At 53.5% G+C, this 27,827-nt stretch overlaps 10 protein-coding genes across 10 annotated transcripts; 7 read left to right on the top strand and 3 right to left on the bottom strand.

The window, feature by feature from the left end:
• Positions 1 to 111: 111 nt before the first annotated feature.
• ASPACDRAFT_44159 (PWWP domain protein) lies at positions 112 to 2,280 on the top strand (the record flags this gene model as incomplete). Its single annotated transcript, XM_020201381.1, has 5 exons — positions 112 to 274; positions 391 to 859; positions 931 to 1,303; positions 1,381 to 1,612; positions 1,670 to 2,280. The coding sequence occupies 5 exons, from the start codon at positions 112 to 114 to the stop codon at positions 2,278 to 2,280; spliced, it is 1,848 nt and encodes a 615-aa protein (XP_020055833.1).
• A 1,522-nt stretch (positions 2,281 to 3,802) lies between these two features.
• On the bottom strand, positions 3,803 to 5,209 carry ppmA (type 2C protein phosphatase PTC7; the record flags this gene model as incomplete). Its single annotated transcript, XM_020199689.1, has 2 exons — positions 3,803 to 4,049; positions 4,101 to 5,209. The coding sequence occupies 2 exons, from the start codon at positions 5,207 to 5,209 to the stop codon at positions 3,803 to 3,805; spliced, it is 1,356 nt and encodes a 451-aa protein (XP_020055832.1).
• A 764-nt stretch (positions 5,210 to 5,973) lies between these two features.
• Positions 5,974 to 8,058, top strand: ASPACDRAFT_120962 (putative pre-mRNA splicing factor). Its single transcript, XM_020196391.1, has 3 exons — positions 5,974 to 6,211; positions 6,337 to 6,370; positions 6,446 to 8,058. The coding sequence occupies exons 1-3, from the start codon at positions 6,170 to 6,172 to the stop codon at positions 7,945 to 7,947; spliced, it is 1,578 nt and encodes a 525-aa protein (XP_020055831.1). The 5' UTR covers positions 5,974 to 6,169; the 3' UTR covers positions 7,948 to 8,058.
• A 158-nt stretch (positions 8,059 to 8,216) lies between these two features.
• On the top strand, positions 8,217 to 9,026 carry ASPACDRAFT_61259 (J-type chaperone JAC1; the record flags this gene model as incomplete). The annotated part of the gene is made up of 1 exon (XM_020203647.1): positions 8,217 to 9,026. The coding sequence occupies one exon, from the start codon at positions 8,217 to 8,219 to the stop codon at positions 9,024 to 9,026; it is 810 nt and encodes a 269-aa protein (XP_020055830.1).
• A 1,384-nt stretch (positions 9,027 to 10,410) lies between these two features.
• Positions 10,411 to 12,107, top strand: ASPACDRAFT_61258 (uncharacterized protein; the record flags this gene model as incomplete). Its single annotated transcript, XM_020203646.1, has 2 exons — positions 10,411 to 10,436; positions 10,466 to 12,107. The coding sequence occupies 2 exons, from the start codon at positions 10,411 to 10,413 to the stop codon at positions 12,105 to 12,107; spliced, it is 1,668 nt and encodes a 555-aa protein (XP_020055829.1).
• Positions 12,108 to 14,529: 2,422 nt separating this feature from the next.
• Positions 14,530 to 15,723, top strand: ASPACDRAFT_120953 (tellurite-resistance/dicarboxylate transporter family protein; the record flags this gene model as incomplete). Its single annotated transcript, XM_020196390.1, has 1 exon — positions 14,530 to 15,723. One exon carries the CDS (start codon positions 14,530 to 14,532, stop codon positions 15,721 to 15,723), a length of 1,194 nt encoding a protein of 397 aa, XP_020055828.1.
• A 3,676-nt stretch (positions 15,724 to 19,399) lies between these two features.
• ASPACDRAFT_29851 (RNA 3'-terminal phosphate cyclase-like protein) lies at positions 19,400 to 20,614 on the bottom strand (the record flags this gene model as incomplete). Its single annotated transcript, XM_020199669.1, has 1 exon — positions 19,400 to 20,614. One exon carries the CDS (start codon positions 20,612 to 20,614, stop codon positions 19,400 to 19,402), a length of 1,215 nt encoding a protein of 404 aa, XP_020055827.1.
• A 364-nt stretch (positions 20,615 to 20,978) lies between these two features.
• On the top strand, positions 20,979 to 21,754 carry ASPACDRAFT_44153 (3-hydroxyanthranilate 3,4-dioxygenase; the record flags this gene model as incomplete). Its single annotated transcript, XM_020201380.1, has 2 exons — positions 20,979 to 21,010; positions 21,208 to 21,754. 2 exons carry the CDS (start codon positions 20,979 to 20,981, stop codon positions 21,752 to 21,754), a joined length of 579 nt encoding a protein of 192 aa, XP_020055826.1.
• Positions 21,755 to 22,557: 803 nt separating this feature from the next.
• On the bottom strand, positions 22,558 to 24,591 carry ASPACDRAFT_44152 (CAP-Gly domain containing linker protein BIK1; the record flags this gene model as incomplete). The annotated part of the gene is made up of 1 exon (XM_020201379.1): positions 22,558 to 24,591. One exon carries the CDS (start codon positions 24,589 to 24,591, stop codon positions 22,558 to 22,560), a length of 2,034 nt encoding a protein of 677 aa, XP_020055825.1.
• Positions 24,592 to 25,640: 1,049 nt separating this feature from the next.
• Positions 25,641 to 27,608, top strand: ASPACDRAFT_79376 (putative serine/threonine protein kinase ENV7). Its single transcript, XM_020205392.1, has 3 exons — positions 25,641 to 26,027; positions 26,110 to 26,725; positions 26,776 to 27,608. The coding sequence occupies exons 1-3, from the start codon at positions 25,908 to 25,910 to the stop codon at positions 27,333 to 27,335; spliced, it is 1,296 nt and encodes a 431-aa protein (XP_020055824.1). The 5' UTR covers positions 25,641 to 25,907; the 3' UTR covers positions 27,336 to 27,608.
• The last annotated feature ends 219 nt before the right edge of the window (positions 27,609 to 27,827 follow it).

Genomic DNA, 27,827 nt, shown 5'->3' with positions numbered 1-27,827 from the left:
CCCCCCCCTTCCCACTCCATCTCATCCTATCATCGGAAGGTTCTTCTTATCTCCATCCCCTACTGATCTATTATCTCATCCGTCGATTCGTCATCTGATCCCTAGCGCATCATGGCCGAGGAGTCTCCTGCTGCCTCTGCGCCCGCTACCGAAGGTGCTGAGCCCGTCGAGCGCGCGCCTGCCGAGACCCAATCCACTCCTGTGGACTCGGCGCCAGGGCAATCCAAGGAAAAGGAAGAGAAGGAACCCAATGGTTCGGATGAGAAGTCTTCAGGTAAATACTCGTCTGATCTTGGCTTGCGCTGGCTTGGTTCTCGACGAGGGATCTCCAACCAAGCTAAGCCCCCGTATATGTGACACTTTCTAACATCTCTCATCAACCACCTATAGAGTCTGCGTCTGATTTTGAGGAGAAAAAAGAGACAACTGAAGCTGAAAAGCCCACCACCCCTTCTGAGCCTGTCGACGCGAAGGAACCCGCCGATGGCGCAGCCGCCCCTGCACAGCTCGAAGCCAAAGCCGCCCCAGCATCGGAGGCCAACGGAACACCCGCCTCGGCCAAGAAATCATCAGCCTCACGGCGCAAATCTACCGGAGGTTCATTGAGCAGAAAGAAGTCGCAAGTTCGCGTCCTGCACCTTGACGCGAAACCTGGTGATTATTTCCTCGCGCGTCTGAGGAGCTACCCACCATGGCCTTCCATTATCTGCGATGAAGAGATGCTTCCCCAGACTCTGCTGGAAACGCGTCCCGTGACCGCTCAGCGTGAAGATGGAACCATCAGAGAGGACTACGCTGAAGGCGGCAAGCGCGCGCACGAGCGAACTTTCCCGGTCATGTTCTTTGAGACGAATGAATTGTGAGTAACACTTGGCGTTTCTGCCTTACAATTGTGCTCCCTCCATCGTGATCTGTCTAACACTGCCTTAGCGCCTGGGTCCCCAACACAGACCTGACCCCTCTCGAGCCTGCCGCCTGCAAGGAAGTATCAGAGAAGGGCAAGAGCAAATTGTTGCTGTCTGCCTATGCCGTCGGTGCTGAAGGTCACGATCTTCAGCATTTCAAGGAACTTCTGGCAGACCACCAGCGTGCGCTTGAGCAGGAACATGAGGAGAAGGAAGCTCAGGCAGCTGCGAAGGCCTCTGCTAAAGCTGCCAGAGAAGCAAAGAAGAACAAGCGCAAGAGCATGGACGTCGTTGACGACGAAGATGTCGAGATGGAGGATGCTGATGAGGAACACAAGCCGAAGAGCTCCAAGAAGCGGAAGAAGGATGCTGAAGCTGATACTACAGCAGATGAGAAGGTGAGTGAGGGGTGGTCATTCGAATGACGCAGCGACAGGTAACACCAGCTAACGATTTCCTTCACGGTGGTCAACAGCCCGCAAAGACGCCCAAAACTACCACTAAATTGAAGTTGACGACGCCCAAAACCCCGACCAATGAGACCGGAAAGAAAACTCCTGCTTCTAGCAAGGCCAAGCAAACCGCCAGCACTAAGAAGGCTGGCAAGGCTGCTGCAAGTGACGAAGGCGAAGATTCTCGTCCGGCTTCCAAGGAACCCGAGAAGAAGGTCAATCAGGAGGAACTCAAGGAGAAGAAGGAGAAAGAGAGTAGGTGCCCCGAAAGACAAGATCGTGTTTGGCGGGAGATGTGCTCACACCATGTAGTTCTCTTCATCCGCCACAAGCTTCAGAAGGGCTTCATCTCCCGTGAACTCCCACCCGCAGAGGAAGAGATGACTGCTATGTCGGGTTACTTCAGCAAGCTGGAGAAGCACACTGATCTGGAAGTGTCAATCATTCGTGCGACCAAGATCAACAAGGTGTTGAAGATGATCGTGAAGCTCAGCTCTATTCCTCGGGACGAGGAATTCCAGTTTAGGCAGCGCGCCATCAACATCTTGTCCAAGTGGAAGAATGTTCTTGATGCTGACACCACCGGTCCTTCCGAGCAAAAGGAGAAAGAGGACAAGCCCAGGGCGAATGGCGTTCACAAGGAAAGCAGTGTGGAGACGCCCGTCAAGGCCGACACTGAAAACGAGAAAGAAGATGAATCCAAGGAGAGCAAGACGAATACCGCGGAGGCCCAGGACGAGCCGATGACTGATGCCGATGTAAGGGAGAAATCGGATGCCCCCGAGCCGGTGAAGGAGGATGTTGAGAAACCCTTGAAGGCCGAAGAGACATCGGCAGAGAAGGAAGAGGAGAAGACAGCCGAAGAAAAGCCGGCTGCAGAGGCCGTGAAGACAGAGGAGAAGTCTGCGGAGGCAGCTGCTTAAAGAACAAAAACCGTCTTTGTTTATGGGTGCCTCTTATTTGCTTTCCCGCGGATTTCCGCAAGGCTTTTCTGAACATCCTGTTTCATCTGTGCAGGACCTCTCCTACTATTTAGCATTTGGGTCCTGTGTCGTCACCGCTTCTTATTTGTCTCTACAACCCCCTCTCTGTTGCTTGTTATCCACTCTACCATTTCTTGTTTTGGAATTCCATTGCCCACAAGAGTCGAAAATTGACAGCGAAATCAAAACTAGCCGTTGAACGTGCATCTCTCTCTTGCGCCCGTGAATATTTGATTTCGATCTTTGCTCCTGGCTTCTGTACATTTTCTTCCGAAAGCTTGCTTATCTGAATTCTCCGCTCAGAGTAAGACTCAATCAACTACATCGAATCCGACTGGTGGGTTTGATAAGAAGTCGCGGAAGATGAACCTGAGGCTGCACCGAAGTCTCATCGTTCGCTCCCAAGCGCATTTCATTTGATTATCCGACATCTTGTGCTGTTCTTGGGCTAATCTCGCTCTAATTCTCCGGACCCCTGGTTTTGCTTGATTCTTTCTCCCTCCCGCTGTCCGAGCTTGTCCTGGATGAAATGATCTTATTGCTGTGGGGTCGGGGACTCCGATGCATCCGGTAGTCTCTCTTTGCGCGGGGGTGGGTGGATGGTGGTGTGTTCAGACCCACCCCATGTTTTTCTTTCGCTGTGCGGGGGATTGTTCTTCTACCTGGGTCTTGTTTCAGGATACGATAGTGATTTTGATTTTGTCTTTCCCCCAAAGGGGACATGGTGTGCGTGTGTGTGTGTGTGTGTGCGTATGCAGTCAATTGTTTTTCAGGTTTAATTCCTCAGCCCAATGAACTCGGATTTGTTTCTTCTTTGACGTCTGTCAAACATCTAGAATACAGATGCTGGCTCTCTTGGAAATGGCTGAGATACAATGGCACACTCTCCGTCCAGAAGAAGCCGTACAGTCATGCGATTGCGATGCTACGCAGATGGACAACAAACAATCCAAAAGACAAAGTATCCATCCATCAGCGTTGTAGTTGGCCGAAAACCATAGAAAGAGAAAAACTCAACTCGACTCGACTCGCGTGGATCGATGACTGTTGTTATTGTTTGGGGGTATAGACAAGAAAAGGCAGAAAGAGAGAGGGGTTATAAACAGAGGACCACCCACCACACACCCCATGTGAGTAGTCATGGAGACCAGGGAAATAGAATACTCCATATGTTAAAGAGGTAAAAGGTAGGTAGATATATGTATGTATGTGTGTGTGTGTGTGTGTGTGTGTGTGTGTGTGTGTGTGTGGCATCCCAGCGCCGGCTCCCAAAAGACCGAGGACCAAATGTGGGGGGTAATTAGTGGAAGTGTATGTATGGATGGTAACTGATTTCTATCCGTATATAGAAGCTGTATATGTTGTTTGCAGTGAACCGAACGCCGGGGTGGGTTGCAGGAGGGCCATCATGAAATAATTATTTGTTGGACGGGGGACGGGGAGGAGGGGGGGGGGGGGGGACCTAGTTGCCTGTTGGTGTGGATGGACCGGAGTATCCCTCTTCCACCGCAATGACACATACGACTGAGATGTCGTCGACTTTGCCGCCGCGGTACCAGTCTCCGGGGTAGTAGCGTTGAGCTTCTTTGGCAAAAGGCCCGTCGCGACGCACGTCCATGCTTGCTAGCTTGGCTTCGCCGGCGATGGTGGCTGCTATTAAGGATTGAAGGCTGTAGACTTGGTCCCGGGGGTTTGAGGAGGCGGATTTGCTGGATGAGGATGTGCTGGCGGAGGAGGTAGAGGAAGTGGAGGAGGTCGACGAGGATGATGGCGTGGGGGAGGATGCGGGGAGAAGCGGCGCCAGGCCTTCGGGGCCGGTGAGTTGGTGCAGATCCGCTGAGGGCTGGATCCCGGCCTCCTCGGTGGAAGTCCAGGCGCCCGTAAGAACCATGCGGCTGGACACCAGTTTGAGGATATCTTGGTTGTTGAGATTGTCGAAGACTCCGTCGGTGGCTAACACGAGGACGTCTCCGTGCTGCATCTGAAGGTTGGTGACGGCCGCGTCGCGGGGGAAGTCTTCAAGAAAGGCACCGCCGAAGATGGACGCCTGGGCGCGCATGCGAGGAGGAATGATGCTGAGTTGGTACGGAGTATTGAACCCGTGAGTTTGCGGCACCGAGTAATGGTGCACAGCGGCGAGTCGAAGAAGGACCGAGCCGGAATCGCCGAGATTCGCCAACTCAATCTGACCATCGTCCAAGCCAACACCGACGGACGCGGTGCTGCCACCGGCTGGAATCGACTTGTCGGCTACTACCTGATCGTAGCCCACCTGGAGAAGATGCTTCGCCCGCAATTGCTCCGCTGGTGCATCCCAGGCAAGGGCCGATTGCGCCATGTAGCCACAGAGGGCGTGAGAGAAATCCGCCGGATCGACACGGGATTCTGCCCATCCGCCAACGCCGTCAGCTACGGCGAATGCGATAGCTCCGGAGTCACCATTTCCGACCTTGCTGACGAAGAATGCATCCTCGCCGCTGTCAGGTCTCCTTTTCCTTCGCAGTGCAGGATCCTGAGTGTCTGTTGCAACGCCGATAGCCGGGTGGAGGTCGGGATTGAAGTCGTACGAGTTCTTCGCCGGGTGAAAGCGACGGCCCTTGCCAGAGGCTGAAGCAGCGACCCGGTAAGAGATACGAGGAGAGGAGGATTGGGAGGATAGCGGCGCGGTTGTATGAAAAGCCCGGCGATAATCGGCAGACGGCGGAGTTCGTGCGACGGGCGCAAGACAGAAGGATGATCGGGAGGTCAATCGACGAAAGGACGATTTCTTTGCGGTAGCAAAGGAGGCCAAGAGTTGATCACGGACGACGGTGTGTAGGCTACTGCAGGCCGAACTGCAGGCTCTACTGTGGGAGGCCAACGCGAGCATCAGCAAAGATCCCGGATCGGAGCCGGAGAGTTTCTATCCTGTCTGGGCCAGCAGTAACAGGGGGTCGAGCGGTCGGCGACGGCGACGGCGACGGCGACGGCGACGTCCAGCAGAGATCGAATACTGGTGTGAGATACACAAAGAAGAGTGGAGAGGAAATAAGGTAGCCTTTTCCAAACGCCGGCTGACTCGAAAAACACAGAGAAAGAAAAGTAAGTGGGAGAGTTTGGAAGAAGAGACGAAGAACCGATGGAAATTTCGGGCCAAAAGACCGGCAGTTGCTGTGACCGCCCGCCGCCGTCAACGACCGCCTCACGATGGGCGAGCGAAGCATGCTTGAAACACTCATTCAGCCGGTCGTCGAGTGTAGCTTCTGCTCTGATATGGTGATCGAGGAGTGTTGACGGAGAGGAATAGGCTCATGAGGTCTACAATGTTGACAAATGCTCATTGGCTGGTCAACGATCTTAAGCGCAGCTCTCATTACCCTGATATAGTAGATGATGGCGGAAGGAGACCATGATATGCACAAAATGAGTTCATGACGGTTCTTGGAGCCGATTCGGGACGAAGAAGCTCAATCAGTACACGTTCAGCGAGTCCCGACAGATATTTCATGATGCGCGAGAGGGATTTTGAGAAGATGACCAAGGTGTTGAGCGTCTGGACTTGGATGGAGATTGTTGATGGGAATTGTAGTTGATCATTGACCGGGCGGGTTGATTTGCCTTGTCGCCGCCTTCTGCAAAACGGACATGCCGCCATTTCATTTCCTCTCCAACTTTGGTCTCTTCTGCCCTCTTCACTCTCTAGATTCTGTTGCTATTACTTACACTCTCTATCCCTGGTATCAATAAGCTCCACTGTCTCCACCACTGCGTTCGAAACTGTTAATCTTTTGACGTGTTGGCCTAATCGAGTGGGCATTTCTTGGCTAATCCCCTCATCTCGTCGCCCATCATGATGCACCCATCGCGACAGGCGTACGTGGAGGAGGCGCAGGTAGGATCAATCCCCACCGTTTCACGCCGTCTGATTCAGACCGAATACACTACTTCTGCCATCTTCGGCTCACAGGACGACTGTGTCTATTTGGGCGCATTGACTGACATTCATTCCTACTGTAGGACACGGATATGGGCATTGACCTAGCAAATATACGTATGCATCACTTGTAACTCTGACGAATAATGACGGAATCCCATCTCGAAGCTGACATCCTGATCTTTTATACAGCCGTGGACCGAAATTATGACCTTCCCTCTTCCGCAGCGGGCATCCCGGCGGAAAGAGCCTCTGCCATCCTATCCCAGTTTGAGCGCAAGAGGAGAGCCGCTGCGATGGCGGTGCCCACTGACGACACTCGAGTGCGCGCGCGACTACGAGAGCTTGGCGAGCCAATCACACTTTTTGGCGAAGGACCTGCGGATCGTAGAGACCGCTTGCGCGAGCTGTTGACTGATCTTGCGGAGAAACAGGATGCGGCGGCGGCTGCTGCTGCTGCTGAGGGCGATGTGGAAATGCGAGAGGGGACAACCGAAGTCGACGAAGACGAGGAGGAGGAGGCCGAGCAACAGGAGGAGTTTTACACAGAGGGCTCCGAGGAGCTTCTCAAGGCGCGGAAAGAGATTGCGCGGTTCTCCCTTCCCCGCGCAAAGGCCCGTGTCGCCAGGCTGCGTGAAGAATCGACTATCCCCTTGCGGACGCATATTAAACACCGTAAAGCGATCAAGGAAAAATTGCATCAGTTTGACCTCTACGGTTCCCAAATCGCGGGTGACCGGCCTGTCAGCATTTGTCGCTTTTCGCCCGACGGGCAGATGATCGCAACTGGTAACTGGGGAGGAGGTATCAATTTGCTGACCGTGCCCAACCTCGAAGAAAAATGGTCAGTCAAGGGACATGCGGACAGGGTCGGTGGATTGTCTTGGTTCCCCGGTGCGACGTCTACCGGCTCGGAATCGACGGTGAATCTGGTCTCAGGTGGTGGCGAGGGCAATGTGTGTCTGTGGTCCTTAGACAAGGAGCAGCCACTGGCGACGCTGTCCGGTCATAGTGGTCGTGTCTGTCGGACGGAATTCCACCCGTCTGGCCGGTATGTCGCTTCTGCCTCCTACGATACTACTTGGCGATTGTGGGATGTGGAGACGACGGCGGAGTTGTTACTACAGGAAGGCCATTCGCGTGAGGTGTACGCAGTGGCATTCAACAACGATGGTTCACTCATGGCGAGCGGAGGCCTGGACAGCATCGGACGTATCTGGGATCTACGAACAGGCCGGACTGTGATGATTCTGGAGGGACACATTCGGGAGATTTACGGTTTGGACTGGGGTGTTGACGGGTATCGGGTGTTGTCCGGGTCTGGAGACGGATGGGTCAAGTGTTGGGATCTGCGGCAAGTGCGCAACACCGGAGGAATCGGCGCTCACAAGAGTGTCGTGTCTGACTTGCGATGGTACAAGGGCGCCGAAGCCACTTCCATCCTACCTTCGGAGGGCCGCATGGAGGTGGACGGCGAGACATCTGGGCCCGTACAGCCTAAGAAGTCGGGAACATTCTTCGTGAGTAGTGGCTTCGACAAGAACGTCAACATCTTCAGTGCAGATGACTGGTCATTGGTGAAGAGTCTCAGTGGGCATTCCGGCAACGTGCTTAGCACCGATATCAGTGCGGATGCACAATGGATTGCCAGCTGTGGCCACGACCGGACAGTGAAGCTTTGGGGGATCGAATGAGTCTGAGTGTACTGTACTATATACGACTACATAACAATAATTACGAAGCTATGTATCATGGCAGTAGGAGTGCGCTCTGGTGATGATATCATTTTGACAGTAAGTCTATACATTCCACCATGCATGACAGGCGGTGAGCTACATATCTCACCGCCGGCTCGATTCCGCGGGCAAAATCGGCCGTCTATCCATTATCAATCAAGAATTCCGGAGAAGTAAGAAGCTTCAACTACTTTGTTCATCTTCACCAATTAATTCTGTCCATAATCATGGCAACGACGCGAGTAGCCACACGGCTACTCTCCGCTGGATCTTCTCGGAAAAGCTTACAAGCTGTGTCTCAGCGCTCATCTACCACATTCACAACCCTACCATATCCCCGGTGTCATCTCCGACTCTCACCGTCGCCACTACGACGATTTGATAACCACAACCTTACCAGCACTACTCGCTGCCTCACCACCACCTCTTACCTCTCCTCATCTACCTCCTCCGCCCCCCTAGAGATCCCGGACATAACGAACCACTACACGATCTTCCGGAACACGCTCCCCGCCGGCCCGCCACCGCACTCCCCGTTCTCAATCTCCCCCGCGGACCTGCGCCGCGAGTTCCTCCAATGGCAGGCCCGCATTCACCCGGACAAATACCCCTCGGGTCCGCAGAAGCAGCAGGCCGAGGCCCTGTCGGCGCGGATCAACGAGGCCTACCGCACCCTGCTAGACCCACTGCAGCGTGCGCAGTACCTCCTTCGCGAGATGCACGGGATCGACGTCACGGCGGAGGATGGAGCGACAAAGCACGCGCTGGATCCGCAAACGCTGATGGAGGTCATGGAGGTGCAGGAGACGATTGAAGAGGTCGGGGCGGACGAAGGGGCGGAGGAGACGATCCGCGAGCTGCAGCGGGAGAATGAGCAGCGGGTCCGGGAGTGCGTGCGGGCCTTGGAGGAGGCCTTTGACGGCGGGGATATCGAGAAAGCGCGGACCGAATGTGTCAAGTTGCGGTTCTGGTATAGTGTTGGGGAAGGGCTGAGGGAGTGGGAGCCCGGGACGAGAGAGATTCGGTTGGTACACTGATTATAAGTTGAATTTGGGACGTACAATATGTGTTTATTTTGTGTATACTACTCTCTCTCTAGTTTTCATGTCTCCGTCGGTCTTCTGTGGATGAATAGATATAGATGGTGTTGATGGGGTTAGGGATACCATTTCCTCTCTTAGTGCCATTGAGCTGTGTTGAAGGCGGGGGTGGGATATGTGGTAAATGTTATCTGATTATCCATAGTGACAGTGGTTGTTGGTTCACGCCTTGTCGCTGTTAAGTTGGATCAGATCAGTTCATTTTGAAAACTAAGTGTTGTGCTTCGGCTTTTCGAAGTAACCAGTTTCCATGCATGGTGGGATGGCATTCAGGTGCCGTCAGTCACTGGTTAGGGCACGGCAGAGTACACTTAAAGTGATCTTCAAACAAAATCCCGCGAGTCTATTTCTTTTTCCTATAGGGAGGAAAAAAACAAAGCAAATCACGGCCTCTTTGACATTGGCACTATAGCGCAAGGAGAAATTATGAACTAAACGACCAAATCAAACCGAAATAGGACCCCTGCAGGCCCCAGACGCCGACCAGCGTGGGTTGACCGCCGTTGGGTCTCGAAAACGAAAAGAAAGGCTGGGATTAAATGATCCATCGGGCAACAACTCATCATTCCCTCGCCAGCCCCCTCCAACTACCCTCTGGTTGGTCTTTTCCCAATCCTTGTCTCGCGTGAGAACATGCAGGAAGGGTGCAATATCCTTTTGATTGATCCTCGAAAAGGGGGAGGGAAATCGCAGACGAGAGGCCAGATGGAGAGAGCACATTTCCTCCCCACTCTGTGCATTTCGCGAACCATGCAGGAAAACCTTCAACCCCTCCTTCGACCAACCTTGAGGAAAGACAGAGAGACAACAAGACTGATCAGAGCTCGGATGACCAGGCCGATCCCTCCGAGACGCAGAGCAGCTTTTCTTCCCCGGTGGCTCGCGCGATAAGACGACCGTCGTGAAAAGGTTGGCGGTCAATCCACTCGCTGCTTCACACCCCCCCGTCATGATTGCCCACGTAGCCAGACTATCGCTCTTTCGACCCAGTTGGACTTGCCTCGTGCGCTTGTAGCTTCTCTATCGGTGGAGGGGAAGCTAAGGACATTGCCGAGAGAAAAAAGAGAGGGGGTTCTATTATGGTCAATAGTGCGCAGGCTGCCGGCTCAAGGCAAGCCCCGGTGCAGAATATATGAAAGAGTCATGATCAGGGGTCGCATGAGCAGATACAACCTATTTTAATTGAGCTGCGTGGCTTCCTCTCCTTTTTCAATTTCCTTCAATCCCTGCTTCTCATCACTTCGCTTCCCCCTCCCCCCCCTCTGGTGTGTCTTGATCTCAGGGAAGAGGACTGCCCAGAGCATAATTGGAGTCATCGTCGATGGAGGCAGATCGAGATTATAGTAGGTAGGTAACTCACTCTTATCAAGCCCAAGCCTTTCTTCCTATCTTCCAAATCTACTGCCCCATGCCAACCCCGACAGGACGGCCACTGATGGCTACAGCATCGTCCATTCACCGCCATTCACCTTCCTGGTCGGTCCAAATCACACCAAACTCACCATCCAGGCTGGTCTCGCCCGTCATGTCTCCCAGCCGCTTGACCATCTTATGAACAGCGGTGAAACCCGGGAGTCGAAACATCACATTGCCGTGCTTGAGGACGAGGATGTCGAGACCTTTGTCGCCTTCTGCGAGTATGCCTACACCGGGGATTACCGCGTGCCTCCCCCAGGGTCGCGCGAGGAGGATCGCGACGATCAGCGCGTGAGTAATCCTTTTCGCGGAGTGTTCTCCAAAGATTCCCCGATCAGTCCAGTGCGGACTATTCCTCCGCGTGCCCCGACTCCCCCTAGAACGTCTTCAAGGGAGACCCATGACCGTCCCGGCGAAGGCGTTTATGCGGGTTCTGGCAAAGACGACGACGACTGGGAATGTGCAATCGCGCCTGATGAAGAGCTTGCACACCCTGGACAGGAATTGAGATCAGAGTCTAGAAAGCCCAGTGATCAACCGCCGATGACCCCTGCCGTGGATAAGAAGGAAGAGGAAGACGCTTGGGATGCGGCGGACGACGAGGCAGCCAAAGGCAAGAAAGGCAAGAAAAATAAGAAGAACAATAAGAAGAAAAGGGGCGGTGCCTCTGAGGAGGCGACCCCTAAGCTGACACCTCCTTCCACGCCACCTCCTGAGAACTTGAACCCCGAGGAGGAGGGGAACCCAGCTGCGGAAGCCAACACGGTGACGGAACAATGGGAACAAGACCATGCCCCGGTAGAGGAATCCGGTCCTGCGGAGTCGGCTCCGTACACGGAGACTTGGGAGCAGACGGCTGCCACTCCTTCAGCAGAAGCTGAACCCAGCGATGCAGACAAGCTTGGTGCGAAGGACAGACTACAAGCACCCAAGGAGGAGAAGCAGCCGGGTTTCGATCACAGTGGTAGGAGACTGACTGGGCCGATGATTGACACCTCCTTTGCCAAGCAGCAGTACTCCCGTCTGCATGAAAAGGGAAGCAACTTATGGGATGAGTTCGCCGCCATCGACTATATTGACCCCCGCTCCTGTCTCAGCACCAGGCCTCCTAGCGCCATGTCCTCTCGCTCGCCACATGAGCTGCCGTACTTGGTCTTCCATGCCAAGCTCTACGTCTTTGCGACACGGTACCTGATCCCGGCACTGGCTCAGCTCTGTCTCCGTAAGTTGCACCGGGACCTGCTGTATCTCGGCTTCCCTGAGAGGGACCAGGTGGATGATGATGACGATCATCATGCTCTGGCCAGCATCAAGGCTCGTAAAGTCCTTGACCTGCTACACTATACGTACACCAAGACCACCCGTCTGGAGCCGATCACTCCGACCTCTGCCACCCAACTGCGGGACAACGAGTTGCGGAAGCTGGTTGTGCATTTCGCAGCGTGCAAGGTGCGGGACTTGGCCTCGTACTGTCCGCCAGTCGAAAGTGATCTGGGCTCTCCCTCGATCAGATCCCAGAAGCCTTCCGCTCAGGGCTTGCGGGCATTGCTCGATAGTACGACGGAGCTTGCCTCTGATCTCGTATACCGGATGATGATGTGATTTTGTTCTGGTAGGTATGCTATGAACAGCGCCATTCTTTATTACTTCGTCAATGTCCTCTTCCATCTTCTGTGCTTCGACCTCTGTCCCTGGCCATGCATGTGAACCCGTTTATTTCCGTTCGTTCCAGAGGATTCCATACAAGGATGTACGAGCTGCATGATCCGGCGTCCATATCTGGCTGAACGATTATCTCAAACCATCTGCGACCCCGCATCAACGACTTTCCTTGTGTCTTTTTATGCGACTATGATTTGGACCATTTGAATGAATATGATTGACTTTCTCTCTTGCTGTCTGACATGAGATATAATTAGCATTGCTTGCGTACTAGCTTGTTCTTGGTGAAATATTGCTGTGCATGGTTAGCGTGGGTGCCTGCTCGAATAGTTTGTTAGTGCAACAATTTCCAGATGATTCTCTGTGATATGACCTGTGTTCTGCATGCGCTGGACATTCGTCTGACCTTCCCCGTTGAGCATGAATGCCTGTTTCTCGTCTGCTTCGCTGCAGACCACGTTTCCGTGAAGAAGGAGGCGACAGGACGGGGCTGCTTGCTGCAGGTTTGACTGCTGTTGCTTGGATTATCAGGCTGCAGAATTGCTTGCGGATTGCGTCAGGAAACCAGGAAGGATGAAACGCGCTCCAAGCGACAGACGATCGTCGGATACCGTAGTACTCCTTTAGTTGCAGTAGTACGGAGGAATCGAGCCGATCAAGAATGCTGTTTACGTAGCGAGTGGGAGAAGTGGAAGAAGCTGAGCCATGCTTGGCGAGAATAACTCGTAGAATGGCTGGGCACTGCCAAGTCTTTCCTCCTCCTCCTCCTCCTCCTCCTCCTCCTCCTCCCTAAACGCTTTCCCGCTCTTCCCTCTTTTCTAACTCTTCCTTTTCCTTAACTTTGGTTCTCCACTCCAGCAACTCTCCACCGGCACAGACACACTCAAACCCAGATGCTGGATGATTCGGCCTTGAAACCATGAACTGAATGTACTCAATTGATTGACTCCAATAGCAGCCCCCCCCCTTTTTCGGTTCTTCTTATCGGTCCCTCCTTCAATCTTGGGCCACAGCCACTGTGAAGCTTGGCGGCGGGCCTCCCGTTGACGCTGCGCTGTCGATCTTCTTCTTGGCTTGGATTTCTCCCTATCTTTGAGCCTACTCATCACCATCCATTCTATCCACGTTGAACCCTTCTTCCGTGCCTGCCTGCTTGCCTCCTGGGTTGATGGTCGAATTCTCTGAGTCGAACTCCCCAGCCAAGCGGCGATCTATCACATCTCGGCTGGCGCTCAAGAACCTTATCCTTAAGCCGAGCCACGACGATAGTCATTGACTTACCTTGGCCCTGCCGATGTTGCTCACTTTCGGTCCGACAGGGGAGGCTTATCGGCCCCTTCCGATTGGTGATGATGATGATGATGCAAATCGCTCAATGAGCCGACGCTGGTTCGCAACACTTGTGTCTCTTCCCATCGTGGTCGGAGCATTTCTATCACTTACGGCTTTTCACTTAGAACGCGTTTGCCTCAAGTTTAGATTCCTCGGCAGTTTTGAAAACAAACTACGACTTTCTCTAGGCAGCTGGTATTCTCCTGACCATTGATCATTATCTCTAGCTCTCTTTCAAGGAGACTGTTGCAGAAATCACATCATGCTATGACATGCGCCACTTGTAGACGGCAACGGAGATGGCGTACACATTCCACAGCTTGAAACTTGATGGAATGAATGGCTGCTGACGTTGTCTCTGCAATTGTGACCCACTGTCACAACACCAGACACAACAGTCTCTGGGATCATTGAGCAAAGCCGAGACTGAAAAAAGGTAGATCTTGGTCTCATCCAATTCCTCGGCATCCAGCCCACTCCCTACCTTCGATGATGCCTGGACTGTGGACCAGAACGGCAATCTTGGCGGGTGGTATGTCTCCTCCCTCGGGTTGTTTACACTTGCTCGCCCTCCTAATTCGCCGCGTCTCTCGCTAGGGGCCCATTGTTGGATCTGCAATCGTCAACGCCCAGACCAGGTGTCTCCTCTTCTGTCGCACTTGGTGAATCAAAAAGATCAGACGCTTGGCAACACCGTAATGCTCCATCTCCTTCAATGGTAGTAGCGAGGGCAATAGCAGCAACCCAATGCTGCGAGGCCCTGTCAAAGCCCTGATGGATAGGGGCTAATGCAGGCTGATGCTATATCTGTGGTGCTCCGCTTCTATACTGGGTTTGTGGTTCACACTCATTGGCTTTATCAACATATTCAAATTGGCTGTGCCAAACTCATCGCGGATCCTCACTTGGGCCTGAATGCAGCTATACAACTTTTTGTCGCTCATTGTCTACTATTAAAACTTGCACCATCTCCCTTAGATAGCCATCAGTACAGTCATTCTTCTTCATCTTCATCTCTCTGATACACAGTATGCTCGGGCAACACTCGCCTCCCGGCACCTCCTGCTCGGACCTTACAACATACCAACATGAGCTTAAAGCCTCCAAATACTCTAGTTCCACCAATGTGTCTCTACGGGACCGTCTGCGTCATTTTACCTGGGCCTGGTATACTCTGACTATGAGCACCGGCGGCCTAGCGCTTCTGCTGGCCAGCCAGCCCTACACCTTCTCCGGACTGCAACAGATCGGGCTTGCAGTCTATATCATCAACCTGGTCTTCTTTGCTTTGCTGTGCAGCCTCATGGCCACGCGCTTCATTCTCCACGGCAACTTCCTCGACTCCCTCCGACACGACCGCGAGGGTCTTTTCTTTCCCACTTTCTGGCTTTCCATTGCAACTATCATCACCGGACTCTACCGCTACTTCGGCGACACCACACAGCCTGCATTCATTTACGCCCTTGAGGTGCTTTTCTGGCTCTACTGTGCCTTCACACTGATGACCGCTATCATCCAATACTCTTTTGTCTTTACTGCCCACCACTACCCTCTACAAACGATGATGCCCTCGTGGATCCTCCCCGCATTCCCCATCATGCTAAGCGGCACGATCGCCTCTGTCATTGCCGAACAGCAGCCCGCGCGCTCTGCTATTCCCATGATCGTCGCCGGCACCACCTTCCAAGGCCTTGGCTTCTCCATCAGTTTCCTCATGTACGCGCACTATATCGGACGCCTCATGGAGACGGGCCTTCCGTCCCGGGAACACCGACCCGGGATGTTCATCTGCGTTGGCCCCCCTGCTTTCACGGCCCTTGCCCTAATCGGCATGACCAACGGCCTTCCTGAGGATTTTCAAGTCCTTCAAGACCCGCACCCCTTTCAAGACGCGCATATCCTCCGACTCCTTGCCATCGCCACGGGCGCCTTCCTCTGGGCCCTCAGTCTCTGGTTCTTCAGCATTGCCATTATCGCCACCATCCGCCTCCCACCTACGGCCTTCCACCTCAACTGGTGGGCCATGGTTTTTCCAAACACGGGTTTTACTCTCGCGACCATCACGCTGGGCAAAGCCTTCGATAGCCCTGGAGTCAAGGGCGTCGGATCTGCCATGTCCATTTGCATCGTGGGGATGTGGCTGTTCGTGTTTGCGAGCAATATCCGCGCCGTTGTCAAACGGGATATTGTGTTTCCTGGCAAGGACGAGGATGTATCGGAGTAATCATTGATGATTTGTTACTTCACTCTTTCTCATCAACACTGGTATCTTTTCAGCATTTTTCCGCCTCTTGTCCTCTTATCTATGTGCTGCATATACTACATAGAAGTCATTATTTCTCATTGGCTCGGAAAGGCAGTGTGCCATTCACTTCGCGAGCGTTCCGGGCGTTGGGAGCCATATTTTCTCTCCGCACAACTTATTTTTCTGTGAATATTTGGGTGTTTCATATATACATACTCGTCTTCGAGCGTTCCGCATGCCCTGCGTACGATGCAATTATACATTCGATAGAGGATTCCAAATAGCATAGAAGTCTCAGAATTTGTCTACGCATTCTAACCATCTGTTACTCTGACCTCCTTCACGCACGATAGTCCCATGTAGGATGATCATAACCAACAGACAACAGACAATCCACCAGTCTCGACATGTCACAAGGACCATTCCACGTCTCAGTGTGAGTTAGACTAAGACATTCCAGGTAAATTGGTACTGAGACCAGTGTATTCTCTACACCTAATACAGCCGGATCATGTCCATGTTAGCGTTGGTACAAACCGTCAACACCTTGCATCCAAGGAGAAAGAGCGCAATGCGGTGTGACGGACCATGCATCCTGCGGCCCCAATCCCCCATGGCTTAGCGGGATGCGACATGAACATCCAGCCAACCCCGACAACAATCTACTCGTGCTAATGGGGAATCGCTTATCGGTTCTCGATTCTCCACCCGCCCCTGTGCATTGTACCTACAGTGCAATCAAACCCCGAGTAATACCGAAGTTTGACTGGGTAGGTAGGTAGGGCCACCTGGTGGTGGTGGTGGTGCTGCTGCTGGTGCATGCGTCTGCTGAGTTAATGGGCTAGAGTATATCAATATCGAGACCGGACGTCGTCGTTTGGCATTGGCATTGTGATTTTAACCGCGATGGTAAAAGCGTTGTTTGTTATTACGTATTTAATGGGATCGAGGGGCTCAGGGCTGCTCTTCGGAAAGATTGGATATGGATAGCCATGTCTAGCTGGTAGGCCACTAGTTCATATTTTCCAGCTACGGTATGACCTGAAATTATAGAGTCATTGTCAGTGCCCAGCTAGCTATCCACCTTCTCATAATTGCGTGTCAACGCATGGGTAAGTAGAGCTTCACCCCGTTAACCTGGAGTGCGAGACACAAGAAGAGAAACCGTAACAAGTAAGACCGAAGTATTTGTATATATTCCATAGTTCGAGAGACAAAGGGAACTGTATAAGCCTGACGAGGCACTGTACTGTACCCTCACAGAGTACTCCAGAATCCCAACCTATTCCCGTCTATTCCTATTCCCCTCGACCATAAATGGTTCCACCAGGAGGGTTTCAGGGTGGATTGGATTGTGTTGAGATCCAGTGCTGATGTCAATATGTCAACGACAGGTTTATCGCAAGGTTTGACGGGCTGTGGCCAATGTCTTCTTTGGTGGGTTTTTAGCCAGCCTGATGAGGAGTTTAGTTCTTGCTTTCACTATGAGCACAGTAGAGGGAAAGGTGGGTGGTGGGGGTAACTCACAAGCTCTGTCACTTCACTGGGCTGGATTAAGCACCAGGCCACAGGCCACCGTCTTCTTTTGGTCCTTGCGTTATCGGTACGTCGTTGACAAGGAGGGAAACGGTAGAGCTAAAGTATGTGACGTTAGCGTTTGGTTCCGTCCGGACTTCTGGGGATGCGTTGCGCATGCATTCGTACTGGCTTGTACTGTACTGTACTCGCTGCTCTCGGTGTCTGGATTGGTGTATTCCCCTTGCGTGGAAGATGATCTCCGACCTCAAGAGTGGTGGAGTTTAATGGTATAGAGTTGAGGTGGACGGAGTAGAAGTAGAAGTGGAAGTAGAGGTAGAGGAGGAGGAAGAGGAGAAGGTGGAAAGCACTATCCCCTCAATCAGCATCAGCAAAACACTCCCTCTTCGTCCCATCCCCTCATGACCCTAAAAGGAGAGGGGGGCCATCATACCAGAGCATTTCCCTTGCGGGAACGTGCCTTGCGCGAGTGGGGTCAATTTGTAGGACTTTTGTTTTTAGCCAGCCTGCCGCAGCACTTATTGTCAGTATCATCGTCCTCACCATCTTCTTCGTTTCTTCTTCTGCATCAAGTTTCAACTAGGTATGGGTATACGTACAAGCTCTGTCACTTACTGGACCAGCCCACATTGGCTAGGCTTTGCTCAGAACGGAGGATTTTTTCCGTGATACCTGCATTTTTTGAGCCGCGTCAGTAGATCCAGGGCACGGCACTTCTCCGGACCATCACTTTCCTCTTCATAGAAGAAGAAAGCGGGGGCTGGAGAAGTGTCGTGCGAAAAGAAGCCATCATCCCACGGGTTGGTACCTACACCGGCTTGTTAGCGTGTGAGTCGGTGGAGGAGACGTACTAAGTTCTTTGGTTTGGGCATGGCTGTTTCGATTTCGTAGCGGGAGTTGGGGGTGAGGTCTGGTCTGGCGAGAGGCGTAAATTAGACGTTGCTAACGGTTATGCTGGGCGTGAGTCGATGGGGATAGCTGTGTGTATAAGGATATGGTGATATGAGAGTTAGTAGAATATGGACGCAGAAAGACAGAAGTAAAGGGGGTGAAGCAGACAAAGAGACAGAATCAAGGGAAAGATGCCAGGTTTTATTAGCTCCTGTTGGGTCGTATTCGGAGGAATCGAGGAGTCGATGCGATGGCCGAGTTCGGTGCGTGCGGCGGGCTGCGGGCTGGCGAGGAGAAGCCCTTGTTTATCATGTCGCATCGGTCGAATGACTTAACGCTGGCTGAGATCAAGGTCGAGACATGCGTAAGAGACGCGGGGGCCGGCATGAACGAAGTCGTGGCGGCGTTGTTAATTCTCCGAACTGTTGCTCAGCGATTTCCTAAACGGACCAAAGTCGAGGCGATCGACGGCCAGAAAGACGAGGGAGAGCGAGAGTGCATGGCGAAGTGCTGAGAATTGTCTTGGTAGTAGTGGAATAGAAAGTCAATCGACGGGAGAACACCAGCGGGCACTTATATTTTTTCTTCATAGTCTCTAATCTATATACATGGTACAACCACCAATCACTGAAATATTTTTGGAACTGCCTGTTCGTCAGGCCGCAGTCGACCAGCCTTACTTCCTCCTACTCCTGACTCCGAGAACCAATCCGATTTCCCTTCCTTCCAAATCTCACATCTCACATGGCTTTCCCCTACAGATGAGGTGGACGCCTCGTAGACCAAACAACAGTGGGTATCATTAAGAAAAGGCGAACAACAAAAGACTTTGGACGGGGCATGAATGCCGAATGGAGGGCTGCGGTGTGCGATCAACAGCCATCTATCCGGTGTGGTCTCAGCCACGTGGCAGCAGGGCCAAGCTAGCGGTGAAACTTGGCGACAATGAATAAAACCACATCTGGAAAATGAAGCATAGACGTGGTCCGTCTCCTTCCTCGGCTGATGTGAAACTCTGCTCATTCCCCTGGCTGTGGTCGGGTTACACCGCTGCCCTGAGCAAGAGCGGCAAGGCAAGGTGACTGACTGGGCTCTGAAACAAAGCTAAAACATTGCCGATAGAGCCGCCACAGACCAAGAACAGATGATTTAATCGGGTACAGCGATGATACTCGAACATGCCAACCCCGCGGAGTGAGGTGAGGCGATGAAACAATGTGTTTCACGCTCAAGCGACCTTGCGCCCAACGTTGCCGATGCCGCGGCCAACAACGCTGATGATCACGTCTCCATTCTCGTTCTCACCACTCGCATCGCGAAGACCCCAGCCCGGGGCCCCGAATTTGGCCAGGTCCCTGGCCAGTTGGATGGTGCTCTCGTCAGCCATCACCTCCCGGCCGACTTGGATACGACCCACGTCCTCCGATCCCATGGTCATCAGACCAAGCATGACCGGCACGGCTGCAGGGGCAACGCAGCCACCCTTGGAGACGGTCTCCAGCAGCTGGTAGGCACATCGCTTCCCAATGTCCTCAGGCGCCTCACCACCGGAGGGCGGCGATGCCACATCGGCGGAGAACAGGCACCCCGTCGACGACTCAGCGACCAGGGACAGGCCAAAGCCAAGGCCGATCTTCTTCTTTCCGGACGGGTTGGTCTTCTCCGGCGCAGGCACGAAGGGCGCCGACGACACATCAGAGAAGACGTAGGTGTCGGGTACCAGAGGGTTGAGGATGCCACGGGCGGTTTCGATCATCCGTGCATTGTTGGACGCCGAGACACCCACCGCATAGGCCACACCACGCACCCGCTTGATCCGACCGGGGTTCATCAGGTGCAGAGTTTTCGGGAGTCGCAGCTGGTGGCCGAACACAAACTGGACTTCTCCACCGCCGCCGCGACCGTTGGGGCCCGGGTTGGATCGCTTGAGGATGCGCAGCTCGATGTTGTTGAAGATGCCGAATTGGTTGAAGAGAGGGAGAATGGCCGTGCGCACACTGTCGACGGACATGTCGCCCGTCGGGGTGGCCGAGGTGATCACGCCGGGACCCGTGAACGTCACCTTGATCGGCGCCTTGGAGAAGGGCGCCAGGAGACACAGCGGGATGAGAAAGTAGCTCACACCACGAGTGCACCCTGCGGGGAGCTCATGGCGAATCACGCCTCCACTGGCGCCGGTGCCCGTAGCGCTGCCGGTGATCAGGCCTGGCTTGTACACGACGATCGTACCCGTGTAGGAGATTTCCATCTGCGAGCCATTGGTGACGGCATCGAGGAGACGAAGGAAAGAGATTTCATGGGGCGCGAGACCGGGATTCGTCGGGGACGAAGGACGGATTTGCGAGATGTGGACGGTCCGGCCAGTCAACGTGGAGAAGACCAAGCGATAGACGAAGTTCTTGTGGGAGGTCAGCCGAATCGGGGGCTGAGGAGTCGACGCCATTGTGTCCGGAGGGATGAGGGGAGATTTCCTCGAGAAGGCCGTCGGTTGATTCGAAAAAGCCTCGAGGCGATCAGAGTTTCGTGCCTGCGTGGAACTGGATTGGAATCTTTTGGCCTGATCCGAAAAAGGGAATCGAGAAAATCTGCCGGAAGGGGAGGATGTTCCGTTCCGACTCTCGGCGTTTGGGGCGGGTTATCTCCGGGCAGATAACATTAGACCCTGGACAGGTCGGATGATCACATACTCATACTCACCGGGAAGATAAACCCATTCCGCCCTTCATTTCTGCTTCCAAAACAAATAACATCCATCCGGTATTGACTTCCTGGAAAACCCATCGCTGCAGATACTACGGGACCAAATAATGTTACCACCGGCCTTGAACATCCCCAGATGGTATGTATATGTATAGCATTTGGTTAACGATCCATCCATCTCGTCGCTTCATATTCCCTACCCCTCCTCGCCCCCGCATTGTTAATTGCTTATCAACCACCAAAATCCTTTCTCTCCCCCCTCCCATTGACTCATCTTCCCTCCCAATTTTCGCATGTCATACACACAGCTGATGATCCACCAAAAAACCCGCGCAGGCTGGAAGCCAACTCGCACCTCCTGCAACCCCCGGTAAATAACTACTGCGTGTACCACCCGTCCTCGCCGGAGACGGCGGGCTATACGGTGATGATCGTGGGGGGGCCCAACGCGCGCACGGACTACCACTGCAACACGACGCCGGAGTTCTTCTACCAGTACCGGGGGTCGATGCTGCTGAAGACGGTGGACACCTCGGTCACGCCGCCGGTATTCCAGGACATCCCGATCCACGAGGGGTCGATCTTCCTGCTGCCGGCCAACACGCCGCACTGCCCCGTGCGGTTCCAGGACACGGTCGGCGTGGTGATGGAGCAGCCGCGCGCCAAGGACGCCGTCGACAGCATGCGCTGGTACTGCCGCGGTTGCGGGGAGATCGTCTGGGAGAAGCGGTTCATCTGCACGGACCTGGGCACGCAGGTGAAGGAGGTGGTCAACGAGTTTGGGGCCGACGAGGAGAAGCGGACCTGCAAGGCCTGTGGGACCGTCGCGCAGACCAAGTTCGCCGAGGGCGAGATCGTACAGCCGCCTCGGCACCCTGAGTAGGGGGGTTTTTTCTTTTCTTTTGGATTCAAAAGACAAATCGATACCCCGGTTCTTACATGCCATGGTGATGTACAATATCTGTAGGGGGGAGGGCTCGGCTTTGATGTGTGATGTTGATGATTACGAAAAATGCGTCGGCGAGATTGTCTTATATTGGATAGCAAATCTATATCTCGGAACTTGTTGCATTGGTGTGTAGCACGGTTTGGATGGGTCCTCTTAGAGGGCCTTGATTAGGGTGCCCGCGGGCTATAGTCAAGTATCGAATGTCTGGACGGTGATTGTTATCCAGGGGAATATGGGAGAGAAGAGAAGTTGAAGCGAAAGGGTACACAAAAGGTGGCTGTCCTTCTCTGGACCAGCCGACACCAGGACACAGATAGGGAAAAAACATAACACAAAGAATGAAGGAACCGCAACACACTCGACCAAAGCTAATCGTAACATGTAAGTTTATCACAGCCGCACCAACAGAGCAGACTGTATATGCACGCTATTCCATCCCATGCTACCGAACTGTACATTGTAGAAAGACAGACTGGGTTATCACCAAGCAAAACATCAAGAAGAACAAGGTGAGATAAAAGTGGCAGGCTCAGATTTGTGGAACCGCATAGCGTATCGTATATAAAGGCCTGCCTATGGCAGCAAAGAGCCATTACTCATTGGCAAGGCTCGTGGACTGCCATACCTCATGAAGCCTACCCTGGGTGCGCAAGACTGACTGCAATCATAGGGCCGTCGTTGGACCGAACGAGTGCCATGCTTCCCGTAGCAAGCAGGACATCAGGTCAGTCCACTACTCAGTCATCGAATGGACAATCGATACTCTCGTGGCCATCTCTTTCACAGAGAGCACACCACTTAGACTCGTCAATCACACCACTCGCTTTCCCTGCAACGGGCGCCATGGATGATGTCAAACCTACTCCCCTGAGACCCTCCAGAACGGCATCACGTCCGGTCTTCTGAGGCGTTGTGCTCTCCTCGGGAGTTGAAGATGTGGAGGGCTCCGCCGTAGACGTTTCAGGGGTAGGCTTTTCGTCTAGGGAGCTGTCATCGTGAAGAGGCTCTTCAGGCTCAGGGGTCTTCTCCTTGTTCTCGGCACCAAACATGTTTGTGCAGCTTAGGATGTCATGACCGCCTGTCTCACAAATCTCACACCATAATGAGCCACCATCCTCCGACCGAGCATCTGACTCGTGCATCGTCTCTAGGCGATGGTGGGAAGCATCTGACATGGCGCGGTGGCGTACAGAGTAGGCCTGGTATTGCCCTTCATGCTGGGGTTGGTCATGCCAATCGTTTGGAACCACCGTGCGATCCGACAGACGGTGTGCATGATTGATCACATTCCCATTAGTGAGATTTGACCCACTGGTGCTGGTGGACTTTTGGTGGGTTGGTGCGGTGGTAACGGTAGAGCTGCGCGTGCGACCACCACCGTTGATCTGCATCTGCTGGAGTTCGCGTTCGAGTTCTTCGATGCGGTAGTTCTTCCGTTCCGGAATGTGCTCAAACTCCTCTGCTTGTTGCTCGAGGTGAGGGACATGTTCTGGCTGGTGGTCGGGTTGATGATCGGGCTGTGGGCTTGTGCCGATGCTGTTCTGTTGGATTGCATGCAAATCGGGGTCACCACGGCTGAGCGAGTGGATGATAGCCTTAAGGCCACGGATCTCGTCGTCCTTCTGTTCTAATTCTCTCAGGTGGTACTGTCCGTCGGTTCCGGCTGGAGACTCCTTCGAGTCACGTTCCTTTTGGAGTTCCAGCTTCGTTCGCTCGACCTCTCCCCGCAGAAACTCCACCTCTGCCCTGGCTTCAGCTTCTCCGCGCCGTGCGTCCTCCAGACCCTCTTCAAGCTCGGAGACTAGCTCCTCGAGTTGTTTGAGCTGCCTTGCGACGGTTTCAACATCCTCGCCGCGCTCCTCCAGCTCTCTATTTTGTTGCATCAATTCTTCTAGGCGTTGCTCATAAACTCGTTCCGTTTCCGAGGCAGCCACCTCCAGAGTATCCAACGTGCTTCTAAAATCTGCCCGATGCAGGTCGAATTCCGCAGTCAGCGCTGCGATCTTCTCATTCTTCTCGCGCAACTGGGCTCGGATCGAAAGGGAGTCGGATCCCTCTAACTCTTCCAGGGTCCGCTGGAAATCCGATAGGGTGGCTGCCTGTTCATCCAGCTGGCGATCGCGGTCCAGCAGCTGCTTTTCCAGGCTCTGAACCTGCTCCCGTACTTCCTGAAGTTCTGCTGCCACGGATGACTGATGGTAGTCGGATGTGCGGGCCGAAGGGAGCTCGTCTTCCGTGCTCAACCGCGACGGCGGTCGGTCAGAAGCACGAGAGGGAGCCTTGACTGGACTTCGCGGAAAGCCATTTGTCGATGCGTTTCTCGATGCTACGGACGGGGTTCGTAGCCCCGCCAGGCTCAACTTGGACGAAGGCGGACCTCTGGGTGATTCAGGCCGGGGGAGGGACGGGCGTCTCACACGCGGGGCGCGCACCGAGGTACCAGGCCCGATAGACTTGCTGAAGTTGACGGGCCGCGAAGGGGTGGGAGGGCCGGCACTTATGCTCGAGCCCAGTGCGGAAGCACGTTTGGTGACATACTTGTTGTTGTTCATCGGCACGAAGATACCGGAGCCGGGAATGGACGTGGAGAAGTAACGCTTCCCTTCAACATCCCCGTTGTTCTTTCCCCTCCTGGCATGCTCCGAGGCGAGTTCAATACCGGCGAACTTGCCTGGTTTGCCCGCCACAGTTCCCAGGTATTTGACCGTCCCGTACATGCCACCAGGGACGTTGACCAGGTCGCCCACCTGGACATCGTCGAGGGGTGCCATGGTGACTGAAGGTGGTCGGGTCAGGAGGAGGGTCGAAGGTCGGGGATTGAGTCGCGTCGAGTCGAAGATTCTGCGGAACGGAAGAAAAAGGGAATTGAGGGTCGAGATATAAGGCCACGGACAGGGACAGACAGTGAGTGGCTGACTTTCAAGGGACGACGGACAGGTGAAGAAAGGGATGGTCTAGTAACGGAAGAGGTGTGGGGTGGCTGAAAGCAGTTGCAGGAGAGAAGTGACTGATCATAGGTCAGTCGACATAGCTGGTGTTTAGAATGGATGCGCAGCTAGTAGGAGGCTCGGAGGGATGTTTATTGCTTATCCCTATCCTCTGTGTCTCTGGAGCGTTCAGGTAGGGTCTCCCAGTCCTCCTGTTGGGCAGCGAAGGACAGGGGCGAAGGCAAAAGGCGCAGACAAACGACAAATCAGACTGAAAGACTGGGGGTGGATATCGAATCGAATCTGGTCGACAAATTTGCGGCCAGAGAGACACGGTAAGTGAAAGGATGCTTGCTGCTGGGATTCCAGTTGGGAGTGAAAGTGACAAGTGACGACACAAAAACAATCGAATCGGGGATAAGCTCAGGAAGCTCTGCAGCTGGAAGGCTTTCTGCCTTCAGCCTCTCAATCAATCAGCCTTCAATCAATCGATTCGAGCTCATCCCAAATGAGTAATGAACACACACGAACCATGGACGACTTGCCCCACCAGTCTCAATGTTCCGTCACGTACTTACACCCTCGAAACATACAATAAACCCTTCCAAAGGGGACTAGTGGCTGGGGCAATGCACGTTCTTGTTCCTGCCTGAAGATTCAGGCCTCCACCGTACACCTCAATTATCCGTGCTTCTTCTCCTCATCGCTGCTCCCTCCTCCTCCTCCTCATTACTATTCCATACTGTTGTTCATTCAGTATTACTCGCTCCTCATATCATCACCACCTGAAATTATTTCCCCATCCCAAGGAGACTACAACCCCCCTCAATCCACCCTGCTATACCCTGAATTGCCCTTCGTTATCACTCCTCTTCAAGCCTCCTTCCCTTGCAGTTCCGACCACTGTCTTCCGCTCCCTTACCTAACCGTTCTACTTGTCCGCTTTTGCGCCGCCAACTCCGGGGTGGAGCCCAGCCCGTCAGAAGTGGACGATAGTACGTATCCTCCTTGAAACTAGCTCTCCTTAGTCGTCAGTCGCCACGGGGTCATTACAGCCCGTCTATTGCTGAGTAGTGTTGTAATCATCACTGCTCTTGCAAAGAGCTTCATCGCACCTCCCCTACCTTCGCCCTTCAATTGCCGCGCCGCGCCCTTTCGCCATGGCGCAATACTTCTTCGACCTTCTCTACAGCTTCACGGATTGCATGTGCTGCTTTCCTAGCACGCCGCAATTGAAGATCAATAGTCGTAGCTTCAAATTGCTCCGCCTTTTAGGTGAAGTGAGTGTCCGCATCTGACTGCTGGTCCAGTGCAGCGTTTCCGAACAAGCCTATATGCTGACGATCAGCCCCTACTTTGCAGGGCGGTTTCTCCTACGTCTACCTCGTCCAAGACAAAGCGACCTCCGAATTGTTCGCGCTCAAGAAAATCCGATGCCCCTTTGGCCAAGAATCGGTCTCCCAGGCCTTGAAGGAGGTCGAGGCCTACAATCTGTTCACATCGCACAGCAACATCATTCATTCCATTGATCACTGTGTTTCGACTGAACCCGGCTCCAAATTCCGCTCCGACGGCGGCGAACCCGGCTCCAAGACCGTCTACATCCTATTACCTTACTACCAGCGCGGAAACCTCCAAGATGCGATCAATGCCAATCTGGTCAATCACTCCCGTTTCCCGGAGAAGAGGCTGATGGAGTTGGTGCTCGGAGTCGCCCGGGCATTGCGCGCCATGCACCAGTATCGTGTCAAGAGCGGTTCGGGGCCGACCCGCAAAGCCAAGGCTGTCAGGAGGGAGGGAGCCGAGGCAGACGCAGACACCGCCGTTCGCAAGGCAAAGGCCAAGCGACGAGCCAGCCAAAATGCAGATGACGATGACGAGGAGAATGAGCCTCTGATGGACGATGAAGTGACCATCAGTCAGGAAGGAGTGCAGGACGGTGACCTCCGTCCGTACGCTCACCGAGATATCAAGCCGGGTATGGTGATCGCAAAGGCACTACGAGACTGGCTAGGCTAACTTGAATAGGGAACATCATGATCGCCGATGATGGTCGTACGCCCATTCTGATGGACCTTGGGTCGCTGGCACCTAGTCCGATCGCTATTACTTCTCGCTCGCTCGCTCTAGCGGTCCAGGATACTGCAGCGGAGCACAGCACAATGCCATACCGGGCGCCCGAGCTGTTCGATGTCAAGACGGGCTCGATTATCGATACCAAAGTGGATATCTGGTCTCTTGGGTGCACCCTCTACGCCTGCCTGGTGGGCAAGAGTCCCTTCGAAGCTCGGAGCGAAGAGACTGGCGGCAGTCTGAGTATGTGTGTGCTAGGTGGAGACTGGCGTTTCCCTGACGAAAGGTCGAGTGCGACCAAAGGGAAAGGGAAAGCTGGTGAGAACAACAACAACAACAACAACAACAACCGTGACAATGCCATGGCAATCAGTGAGCCTGTGAAAGAAGTTGTTCGCAAGTGTCTACAAGTCGAGCCTGCAGACCGACCAGACATTGATGAATTGATTCAGGTCATACAAGACGTCATCAAGGAGCTACCAGATGACGATGAGGTTTCCGGAGGCTCGAGCTAAGCTATCTACTGGAGCCACCTTTTCCTATTGTTGCCTTAGCATGTTACTTGCAGATACTTGCTTTTTGATTCTCCATTAATGCCGGCTATCGTCAGCTGCGCTGATCGTTGGATTGCCTGGTGTATTATATGAAATGATTTGGATGTTGAACATATCTCCTTCCGCGTTAAGAGGTATATAATAGTTGTATCAATATCTCAGGGGTGATCGCCTACTGATAAAGGGCCTGGTTCGAAAAGCCAGGTTTTTCTAGAGGTTTTGTTATCAGAGGTCAATGCTTATCTATTGTTGGGAAGATAGTTGACGTAGACGTAGACACATGTTCCAGACCGCAGTCTGATGTGAGAGACGCTCGTATTTTGTTTGTCCTTTGACTTGGTCCACCCGGGAAGACTTTCTTTCTCCTCTGCCTCCCTAACTCTGCTTTTCATTCTCCATGACAATCGCCTGCTTGCAAGCATGACATGTACTGTACCTCTGGCAAGATCAATA

This window comes from Aspergillus aculeatus, assembly GCF_001890905.1.
Source record: "Aspergillus aculeatus ATCC 16872 unplaced genomic scaffold ASPACscaffold_9, whole genome shotgun sequence".
Classification (NCBI taxonomy): Eukaryota; Fungi; Ascomycota; class Eurotiomycetes; order Eurotiales; family Aspergillaceae; genus Aspergillus; species Aspergillus aculeatus.
This window is presented reverse-complemented; position numbering and strand designations above follow the sequence as displayed.

What these genes read in the sequence shown, in the direction of transcription:
- ASPACDRAFT_120962 (XM_020196391.1), top strand. Translation starts at nt 6,170, where the DNA reads ATGATGCACCCATCGCGACAGGCGTACGTGGAGGAGGCGCAG. An exon ending in CGTACGTGGAGGAGGCGCAG is followed by an intron (nt 6,212 to 6,336) that starts GTAGGATCAATC and finishes TTCCTACTGTAG; the next exon opens with GACACGGATATGGGCATTGA. An exon ending in CATTGACCTAGCAAATATAC is followed by an intron (nt 6,371 to 6,445) that starts GTATGCATCACT and finishes TCTTTTATACAG; the next exon opens with CCGTGGACCGAAATTATGAC.
- ASPACDRAFT_79376 (XM_020205392.1), top strand. Translation starts at nt 25,908, where the DNA reads ATGGCGCAATACTTCTTCGACCTTCTCTACAGCTTCACGGATTGCATG. An exon ending in TGCTCCGCCTTTTAGGTGAA is followed by an intron (nt 26,028 to 26,109) that starts GTGAGTGTCCGC and finishes CCTACTTTGCAG; the next exon opens with GGCGGTTTCTCCTACGTCTA. An exon ending in TCACCGAGATATCAAGCCGG is followed by an intron (nt 26,726 to 26,775) that starts GTATGGTGATCG and finishes TAACTTGAATAG; the next exon opens with GGAACATCATGATCGCCGAT.